The 11,730-nt window shown below is 33.0% G+C and overlaps 1 protein-coding gene across 3 annotated transcripts in view; it reads right to left on the reverse strand.

The window, feature by feature from the left end:
• Positions 1 to 11,370, reverse strand: part of LOC106467831 — a 44,295-nt gene extending 32,925 nt beyond the window's left edge. For all 3 annotated transcript variants that reach the window (XR_002612486.1, XM_013928210.2, XM_022396027.1), the window contains exon 1: positions 10,970 to 11,370. Coding sequence is in view for 2 of the 3 variants with exons in the window: in XM_013928210.2 (XP_013783664.1) it covers positions 10,970 to 11,070 (101 nt within the window). In the remaining variant the exon portion in view is untranslated. The remainder of the gene's footprint in view (positions 1 to 10,969) is intronic.
• Positions 11,371 to 11,730: the final 360 nt, after the last annotated feature.

Genomic DNA, 11,730 nt, shown 5'->3' on the forward strand with positions numbered 1-11,730 from the left:
CAAGAAATGTGTAGCATTTTGTAACAATTGAAAATTTACAAACAAAAAGGTCACTGGCAAAATCTGCTCGTGTTTAAGGTAACAATATGCAACAAAATTAAGGAGAATTTCCATCTGGAGAACAAAATAGGCATCCAAATTACTCTATACAACAAAAATTGCTAGATGCAGCACCTATGAATTTCTGCATGACTGGACTGTTGAAACAAGTGCTGGGAAACCATCATCCATATATACTAGATGGATTCTGGAATTCATGAAAAAAGTGATGTGCTTTGGACCTGAGAGCCTTACTATAGTCTTTTGCAATGGAAACTATACTACAGGGATATTGTCAAGATGCACAGTCATCAAGTAGAGCATGACCAGATGTGGCAACATGGGTTGATATGATGTTGTGAGGCCCCAAATTAATTCTAATATAACATACTCAACTCTCTGTACAATACAGACTAATAGAAATCTCAGGTTGTCACTGAGTGGAGTTGCCAATGCCTAAGAGGGAGTCAAAGAAGTTTCTGGAGAAATGAAGTCTTCCAGCCAGAGCCACTTTACTTTCAGGTGAGGCAACATGCATTTCATAGCCACCGAGGACCCTTAATGCAGTCATGATCATTTTGGAATGAAAGGTAAGTGGATAAAGTCACAAGGAATTGTTTGGAAGCCAGAGTGTGGAGTTTGATGATGTTTGTGCAACTGCAAACTCTGCTGATGTGGGTTAGTTGTTTTAGGCTTTCTGACATGCAGAACCAGGTCTATCTATGGCAGACAATGGTTTATTTATTTACTTTATGTTTTGAAACCAACTGTTAAATGTTAAAAAGAATAAAATAAAAAACACCTATTTCTTTATCCAAAATGTGTAAAAAATTAGAGTTAAAAAGACCAATAGGCATAAAAAAAACTAAAAACACAATCAATCTCGACGGTGTCATTACTGCCAATGACAATTCAATATTAAAGGTACACCACAAGTAAAAATGTCACAAGTGGTGCCATCCCTCAGCAACAGCATGAAAATAAAATGTGTGAAGTAGTGACTTCAGTCACAAAGATCACATACTGGTGGATCAGTCTCTAGTAAAAGACAATGATGTACAGGAAGACTGTGGCCAATGTGGAGCCTTGTAAGGGCAACTTTCTCTCTCTCATTCCTACACAAACTATGTGGCTAATAAGCAATAGTAGGTTTTATATGGAAAAATCTTGTTGTGAAGCTTTTTCCAAATCATCTGCAAGAAGCATAAAGCCCTGCTTTGATGATGGGCATGAAATCCCAAAATTGGACAAAAAGCGATTACATTGCCATTAGAGGCAATTTTGCCATAGTGTCAGTGAACTCGTTCCCTCAGATGATGACAAGGTCAGGAATCCAAACAAACTAAATAGATATTGATGTTAATGAGTAATAGATCAGTCTTTTACGAATAACATTAAGCAGTTTTATAGTCTTCAAAGAGCCAAATGAGTTGATAAAAATTGTACAATTAGTGTAATTTGCAGCTTCTATATGATCCAGAGTAAGAAAATTTTGTGGATGGTTTGAAAGCAAGTAATTCTGTGGGTTCAGTCTTTGTTTATGGCAACTTTGTAGTTGTTCATAGGATCATCCATACAAATTCTACTTTCACTGCTGTGTTGTATAAAGCTGGAACATAAGTAAGGCTCAAATAATGTTCATTAAAGAGAAGTCTGTATTTCCAGTCAGAAGTATCCAAGATCTTAAAGTGACAAAAGAAAAGGATCACAAGTGGGAATGGAACGAATCATGGTGTTATTGGCCGATTATCAGATTCTGCAATAACATCCAATGTCAGACCTATTTCACTAATTTTTCCCTGTATATGGAAATCAAAAGAAGGAATAGGAGACCACCTACTCACAAAAAGCATAGCTCATTGAGGCATGAAGAAACAGTGACATAGTATTCTGTAGCACAGATAAGAAACTATCAGCACACTGCAAAGAAAGATACAAATATTTGAGGAAAAGTGGAGGATCATAGAATTCTGTGAAAAGCCCCTGATGATATGCAGGGTCCAACATCTTCAATACAGTAACTGGTCTAGACATTGATCAGGGACCCATAGTAGAGCTAAGATCAAATGGGAGCACAACAGATCTTGAAAGGGAGGACACAGAGGATGTTCAGTGCCCTTGTATGCTTGACTTTAAAATGCTTAATGTGTGGAGTTAAAATCAGCTTATTCTGAGAAAGATGCCCTAAGAATTTTGTCCAAACCACACTCGAATTTATGAACCTTCTGAACTGAGCATTGGATCAAAGCGCAAGCAAACCTTACTAGGAACAAAAATGCATGCAATAAGTTTTAGTCGACCAAAATTTGTGCATTCATACAATTTATTAAGGAGCCTGGAGCTGCCATTCATTGTACTTCATATTCATTGATCATCGTGAAATCTGAAAGTTATAGACATAGCGGCTTTATGAAACAGTAGGAGAAAGTTATTTAGTGATAGTGTTAAATTTAATGCTAAAAGTGTGACATTCAAGACAGCTTTGAAATTTCTTGCATGAAGAGTCAGCTGAAAATTACTATAAAAAATGAGTAAGTGGCCACACAACCCATACGAATGGAGGTCTTGTAGAATGCCAAACCTCTATGAAGTGTTAATAGCCTTCCCAAAATTAAGAAAAAAAGGATATAATTTAAATTCTTCCTCTTGAGGAAGGCTTCCATGATTGACATTTCTAGCCAAATTATGTGATCTATGGTAGATCAATGTCCTCAGAAACCACATATTGGTTGGTGGAGAGGAAATTATTTGCTTCTTGGGAACAAACAAAACAAGCATTAACATTCCACTCCAAAAGTTTACATAGACAGGTAGTCAAAGTAGCAGGCCTATAATTACAAGGGATCTTAGGATTCTTCCCAGGCTTAGAGAAATGATGACAATAGCCCAATGCCATAATTATGGTAAAATATTCCTTATGCAAATATGTTCAAAAAAGAACTAAGAGATTGAGACTGGCAAGAGAGAGAGAGAGATAGCACAGCATTTCATAATGGATGTTATCTGGTCTAAGTGATGTACTACCAGACCAATTTAGAACAATTCTAAATTTCAACAGTGTAAAATGATCAAGCCAAAAATGTGATGTTCTTTTGGCTACAATGAGGTTTCAATGAGTTTCAGATGCTATCACATCAAATAAACTTAGCTCATCTAAACCACTAGTGCTACAAGCATCACCAATGGTGTAATCACACTGATCACTGAGGAATAGTCAAGTGATATACACAGTTACCCTGGTAATGCCTCTACAGTCTGAATGTAAAGGATGAAGTATCTGTTTTAATTGCAACTTTTTTGGACATGAGAGCAGAAACTATCCACAAATTGTTGAGCAATGGGAAATACAGCAGATTTTCTCCAGCCAACAGTAAAGCAACAACAGGAGGTTGCTACTGTAACTATGACTAGTTTAAACTAGCACGAGTCTTGATTAGTTTTGGTCATCAACTTGGCCAAACATAGCAGTCAGCTCAGTTCATCCACAACTAGGCATAAGTTGGAATGTGAATGTAAGGTTCATCTTTCCATGGTAACCTTTGTTGGTGCCAAATATTTTTAGTGTCTTGAAGTCTCCCTGGTGTTCTAAATTAAACCACCACTCTAACCGACTTCTTCATTCTAGCTATTGGATTTAAACTTGAGGCAAGGTGACAAGTGAAACGGTGATGTCTCTTGCAGAAAGCTAATGTTACAGACTTTTGTTCAAGTATTAGTGTTTTAGGGGTACCAATTATATGCTCACGACCTGTAGAACACGTGAGCTGCAACTCTGTAGCAAAACCATTCAATGCTAATCTGTGAGAGCCCAGGCACAGTGAGCTGAAAGAGTACATGTACAGAATGTAAAAATTTTGTTTTATAGTGTGCTATCAACATAGTAGTGTGTTACAATCACCGCTGCAAAAGAGAGGACAAAAGAAAGTTTTTCATCTATAAACTGAACTGTATTCATTCAAACAGCAATCACTCCAAATACCAGCTTTGTGACACTATAATTATGAACAGCTATTCAGCTTCTGCGTGAAGTAGAAGTTACTGGAACATAACATAGTTTGTATTACTCTACATCTTAGAGCACACACTGGCTACCAGTGCATTTGAGGTTACTTGTAAAGGATCGTAGGCAATATGAACTTAGAATAATATCAATAACTTATAAATTTCAAGTACCTTGCCAATGTGCAAAAGCAGTTCTTCTGACTGCATAAATATCAAAGTATTAGGGTTTCTGATTCATACATGGCATTAGGGTAGTAGATGATATGGCCACAACTGCATGTCATTCACCACTTCAAACTGCCTGTCACACAGTTATGTCCATTTGTGTGATGTCATGATTGTACAGGTATAGGTCAATACACGCTCGTGTTACTAAGAACAAATGTATACTGTACTACATTCATGAATATACCTAAAGCACAATCACCAGCCAATAAAGAGAAACAGTCAAAACATTAAGATCTAGTTTTAGTTTGAAAAAATTCATATAATTTGATTATTTTTCTACCACCTTTTATGCTTTGAGGTTTCCACAATTTTGTTGTGAAACACTGTTTTGAAAAAATACAATTTCAAATGTTTATCAGAGTTACGTCATTGCAATCTGAAGTCACAAAAAAGTCACTTGACTGCAGAACGGTTAAAACTTGATTCATTCAAGGAAGAACATGACACTAAATATTTCATCTATAGGTGTGCGATTGAAATCATCCATACTACAGACAGACTCAAGTTCTAAAGTGTATAATATAATTGAAGACACTTTTCCATTGTGTCAAGTGTTAAAACTTTATAACTTAGTTCTGAAAACTAAATCATGAAAATTCTAAAACTGATGCAATGCAAACCTCATTACTCACTATTTTCTTAGTTAAATCAAAATTCAAAAACATAAATCTAAATAAGAAGAAATGAAAACATTTTTAATGCGGAGAGTTCTACAACTTGTGAGAATTAAACTTGAAAGAATTTTATCTTAAATCACTACCTAATGTTTTTCAAAATAGGTTAAAAAAACTTTTAATGTAATATTTATGAAATCAATAGTTCTATAAATTACAAGTCAAACTCGGTACTAGTCAGTTTTAAATTTCAATTGAGCATTTTTGTCACACATGTATCAACTTTTTATTTAAAAAGCTACAAATAAATCAATCACTGGCAAATTATTACAGAACTGTAACAAAACAAACTTTGACCAATATATGATGCAAGGCATACTCATTTTAACAGCTACAAAATTCAAGCCAAAGGGTTATGGAGTTATGAATAGTCATGTTCACATCAACAAAATGGGAAGGTTCCATTTACTTTGTGCAAACAAGCAGTAAAGTATTTGAACACAACTCCTGAAAACGGGATGCATTTTGGAATTCCAGACAAAAACATTAGCATGACCATTGCCACATTAAAGAAAAACCCTTACTGTGTACCAAATATTGAAGAATAAAGCCAATTTGTCTAAAAGTATGCATTGGCTTGAAACTTCTCAGAAAGTTTGAAAAATTACAGTAATTGGTTTCTTTCATAGCCAAAAAATATATATGGTACACCCAAAGTTTTCTTTGCTTGTGATAGGAATATACTAAATTTTTAGAATTTTTGCTGAAAATTTCAGAACATTTATTTTCTGTACAAGTCCCTACTTCTTCACACATCAGTTCAACTTATTGCTTTGTAGCTCATGAGTGTAAATAAGCAATGTGTAGCCTTACTCAGTTTTCAATAAGTTATATTAAGCCATTCATAGATGCATATTTTTAAAGAAATACCAGCCTTGTACTAATTTGACCATCCAGTACCAGGGGGGCAATGATCAGTACTTGTAAACCAGCAACCAAGTTTCAGATATTACACAATACTGGCGCTCGACTCCTCAACATGCATTAAAGTTAGATATATCGATATACTCTGTTATTATAATATTTTCAAGTACTTTTGAAAAAAACAAAAAAAAAACACTCCTTTTCAAGTGCTCTCAAGCTCTTGAAATTAAGGATTTTCAAGAATGCGTATGCACCCTGACTTAGACAGCTATTCTAATTTGTGAGAATCTATTACTGGACCAAACGTGTAGCCTGAAACTTTACAAAGATGTTATTTCATTTCTAAACTGGTGTAGAAAGTTTAACTGGTACATTTATTCAAGCATAGAGAGTGTGTACATAAGATGCTACAAAAAAAATACTATATTTTCTTATTTTATTGTCATATATTCTACCAAAGAATCTACCCTATGAAGATTTGATAGAGACCAATTAGTTTATGGCCTTTAACCCTATGTTACAGACTGATTCTAAATTTTAAGAAGGCTAATTTGACAACCCATCTTCAACCATGACACATGATATGGGACTATTCTTTGTCACATGACCAACGTGATATTATTGCCTTACATACAAGTACCTCTACCAGAGAAGGCAGCAACATCACTATTACCAGTACTGCTGTTGCCCAACACCTTGAAATTGGTAAAGATGGCACCCAGGATGACCAAAACAACCAGAATGAAAACAAAGACATAAAATAATGACTGCTTTTTAAAAATATACCGTAACTGCCGTCATCATTCACGGATGCAGATAAATACAAACTTGAAGCTCCTGGTGAAGAGGATTCACATTAGAATGAAGATTTAAAAAGAGAATTGTCTATAAAAGTCTATAAGGCTTTTTTATTCTCCCAAATATGAATAGTGAACTAATCAAAAGTGGTAGAGTTTTAGATCTCGTTTGAAAACCATTACAACATTTGTAGTTCTAACTCCTTAATCAGAATTAACTGTAGTGAAATCATTAATATACACTAAAAATTTGTAAAATATAAAATACTATTTTTATCTAGAATGACTGCATATTGTCACAAATAATTACAATTATTTACCCTAACAGCCTCAGCTTCTAGCCTTTCCACATCTGCTTTAATTTTATCATTTTATTACTGTTCTTTTGGATGTCTTCTGTTTGAAAAGCAATAAATCACAATAGCATGTTTCCATCAGAGCTTAGAATGAACAAATGTTCAGGTTACAGTCACAAGCAGGCTGGGAGCTTGACGTGAAATTTAAAACTAAGTTTGTCACCAAACCTAACGAGTTTCAAATTTTACATTTTTACTAATCTTGATTTTAAAAAAAAATACAGTAATAAATAAATGTTATATGCAAAAAATAAGATATTTATCATTCACATCCAAGTTCAGACCTCTTGCACTAAATTCCATGGAAGAGTAGCCTTACTTTTTTCTTGATAAATTAAAATTCATGTAGTTTTCGAATATGCATTTTAGAATACAAAATACATTAGGCATAAAATATCATGCCCCAAAACTATTATATTTAACTTGCTTTCTAGCCAATAACATGTTAAAACAATTCTATTATCTGCTTAGAGTTAAAAAAAAAAAAAACAATCAGAGAATTTAATTCATTTCCAATCAAAGCTAGCAAGATATATACTTTGAGTGAAACTAAATATCAACCTGGCAATCAATGTAAATAATTTAATGTACCTTTCTTAAATTTCTACTTACAATGATTAGACACGCTGTCATTAACTCAATGTTAAAATATTTTTGGCTATAATCCCAATAATATCTCGCAAGGTTTAGCCAACTTATATTTAGGTTAGTCCTAACCACGTATATTAAGATAAGATTACAATTAAAAAAAAATCTTTATAATAAAATTATAATAATGAATAATAAAACCTAATTACAATAAATAAATAATCTCGAGTGTTGTTATAGATAATGAAATTCTCCTCCTCTGGGCTTAGATAACTGCCTTGAAAGTTATGATAAGATGACACGGGCTTGTGTGGTGGGTTAGACAAATTTGATATATCAGCAAACTGAAAACTTAGGAGGTTTAAGTTTCATAGTTTTTTTGTTTCTAATTGGTTGGACATACTGAAAACCACGTTAGGTCAGATATAAAATCTAAAAAGGATGATGCATCTCGTGACACAAAGTGAAGATTTAGAAATTATTTAAATATTTTGGAAATCAAAACTTAGACTTTGAATTCAAACTGTCATATGTTTGTCCACTCAGCCAATCAAAGTCTCTCAATAAAATAACACTCTCATTACAGTCAGCCAGATTTAAAAATGTTTATATTACCAAAAAAACCTATTTCACGTTCTAGTCAAGGTCATTGATATAAATATAACATAGCAACAGTCCAAATGCATATCCCAAGAAGCACATGTAACATCAGAGCAGTTAAAACTGAATTCCATTAACAACAACCTTGTTTTCTACCACCCTTCCATTTAATCATCGTATCCGCTACTCTTACAGTAGGATTTTTTTTTTACTAATCTTTTATATCCACTTCAAATACTTTCTGGAAATACAAATATATTAAAAAAATTGGTAAGTTAGTGTGGCAGGATTTTATCCTTGTAAAACCATGTTGGCAGGCTGACAAAACTTTGAAACTCATCAAATTGTCATAAAAAACACCTTTTACCATCCTCTCAAAAGGAGCTCCCCCACACAACAAAAATATTTAGTCTATAACTCCCTTAACGCTTATATCTCCCCTCTTAAAAACTGGAGTAACATATTAGCTACACACTCAAATGTTTTGATATCTACTCCTTGTCCATGAACATGCCAAAAATGAAAATAAATGGCTCAAATATCTGGTCCTCACTCTTTTGGTGATCCTTTTTTGGTGGTATATTCTAGTTTTCCCAGGATATATTTCATTTAAAAAATATATTCTACAATTTTTTCCCTAACCAACATTCAGGTCAAATTTGGGCCCCCATGTTAATGTTTTAGTATACACTATATATCATATAATGGGAATTACAAAACAGCTTAAGCTGCTACATATGTTGCAAATCACAAAAACATTGTACGTGACTGTATTGATACTTATAAAATTATTCCGTAAGACCATATGTGAAGTAGATAAATTACAGACTTTTTCAGTCATAGCAGATTCAAAAGATACTAAAGAATAATTACAACTACTTACGTTTAGTGATCATTACCCTTAATAACTGCAAGGAACAAAACGCTGAATAACGTAACATTTAAGTGACAATAAGGAGTATCTCGGACATTATGACATTGTACTTGAAAATAAGATTCAAATCCAGCCCTGATCACGTAAACTCAATTAAAATCACTGCATCTGTGACATCAAAATGCAACCACACTGTTATAAAAATAAACTCAAGATGACTCCTACTATACCCAAATTAATACGTGACCCTTTGTCCAGCCATTCTCACCATCAAATTAAGAAAAACAATTATTCATCAATACTATAAAATCCCTTAATAATACTGAACACCTCAATGAGATCCCCCCTCTTAACTTTTCCTTTTTCGTGAGAAAACAAGTTCAACGATTATATCAATCTGTCCTTGTATGACAAACCTTCCATACCAAGCACAATGTTCATACTGAATTGCTCAGATCAATTTCAAGCACTTTTTTGGAACCTAAAATCTACATCAAAATCAATCAGATTCGAATGAAATTTTATAAAATTTTTATTTATTTGTTCAAAATATGAATGTAGACTAAAAAAAAAAAAAAAGATTATTTATTGCATTCAACTCTGCAACATGCATTGAAATTTGATATGTCAATACATAATGCTATTATATTTAAATACTTTTGCCAAAAAAATCCCCTTTTCAAGCACCTTAAGAACTTGAAATTCCATTCTCGATTTCGATGACTTTCAAGGATGTGTACACTCCCTGCAATTATAATCATTCAAACCCTTTCCAACAATTCAAATTTCAATGTCCTAAGGTAAGAAGCCCAAGAATGAACACAATACTCAAAAATAAAGCCTAACTAGAGATTTACAGAATGAAATCATAATCTCTTTTAATCTATAATATATTCAGTATTATAACACAGAATCCTTTTTCAAGTTTTTGTCCTACCATTGGCAACACTGCTTGGATGGCTTAAAAGTGAGTAATCAACTGAAACACCAAGAACGTCTCAGTTTCATAACAGTTAGTGATTTCCATCAAAATTATAAGTTATACTTATAGTTTAAATTATGATAACCCACATGTATTATGGTACATTTATTACAATTAAATCTAAAAGCCATCTGCCAGTTATCCATTCATCCAACTCATCATATGAACTAAATCCTATTGTAAAATCAAAGTCACACTTACGCTGTAAGTTACAGCCAGCAACATCCAAGATCTTAACATCACCAACAAATTTTAAGCAGTCTATTTAACTTTTCTGTTTTCATTGTTAGTTCTTAATATCAAAGAAGCAGTAATAACAGTACTATATTTTATGTAAATTGGCAAAGTTCAAAAATATTGTATACAAATTACAATGCATGACACAAAAATACATTTTATTTTTTTTATTTTTCATAGTTTCTAAATATGTTTTTTGCTTTACAGTTTGCTAGAAATATTAGGGACCTCAAGTACTATTATCATTAATAATTTTAGTCTCCTTTATTATGAGTTTATTAATAATAATACCAGTAATATTTTGTTGACCGATATACTTAAATTGAGGGTAATTCTGGGTAACTATTTTCTCTCATTACATTCATCATTTCGTGGACATTTTACTAGGGTTAACAATGGTTAGGCCTACACTATCTTTATTATTAAAAACATTAAAATTTAAAGTTTTAAACTGTACTTCTGATTGTGTATTGACAATGACATAGTGACAGGCCTACTGATACTAAAGTATGTGGTAGTGGTAGTGCAACAACATTTACAAAAATTCCAGAATAAACTCTGCGAATTTAGTGTTACAATTGAGGCTCAAGTTCAGAGTCATATGATAATAATAATTAATATAACTTATATGTGTAGCATTTTCTCCCATAATGATATTTAAATAGTTTGTTCCAGTATAGCAACAATTGCACTGAAATGAATGATTTTGGCATAAAACGGATACTTACAAATTTTGCCAATAGCAATCTTGTCTTGAATTTGACATATTTAGGTCAATAATATGTGAATGTTTCACTACAACTTCAGTACAAGTTACACATTGTCGCATACACTAGAAGTAAAAACTAGAACTTATTCTTTTGAAATTCAAGTATATACATATATAACAGTAGTATTAAAAAGTAAATACACCGAGCTCATTCGAAATGTGCATAATTCTATAATGAAGAACAGTTTTTCTGTTTTTCATCCTCACAAAATATATTCCACCGAGCATTCACAATTAAGTAATTAATAACTCGATATTAAATTACTTTAAACTTCATTAAGCTATGAAACATCTTCTCACACACGTTTTTGAGAACACCACTACCCCCTCTCAGATATCCGCGCCTTTCACAGAAGACAAGCTCATGCTGCTGTCTGGAAAACGTTTCTCAAGATCCCAGAATGCCACTCGCGTGGTCGTATCAGGACTTGCTAGCTTGGAACTCTGCCAAAATGGTTTTGTTCAGACACTTGTCGCGACGTGATTGGAAACTTAAAGCTAATATATATCGAGGTTCATGCCCTTGTATACGTATGTGTGCACTTATAACGTAACCTGGTAGACTGTTAATATTGGTGATTGCTTTTGCCAAGGACAGTTTATCTTTCTGTAGTAAAACAGACCTATAGAATGAAATGTGTTAACTGGTCATATAAAAAACAAGTATAATTTGAAGAAACACGAGAGGGCATGAAAAGCTCTAAAGATATTTATATGTAA

The sequence above is a fragment of the Limulus polyphemus genome, unplaced genomic scaffold (genome assembly GCF_000517525.1).
Source record: "Limulus polyphemus unplaced genomic scaffold, Limulus_polyphemus-2.1.2 Scaffold2759, whole genome shotgun sequence".
Lineage (NCBI taxonomy): Eukaryota > Metazoa > Arthropoda > Merostomata > Xiphosura > Limulidae > Limulus > Limulus polyphemus.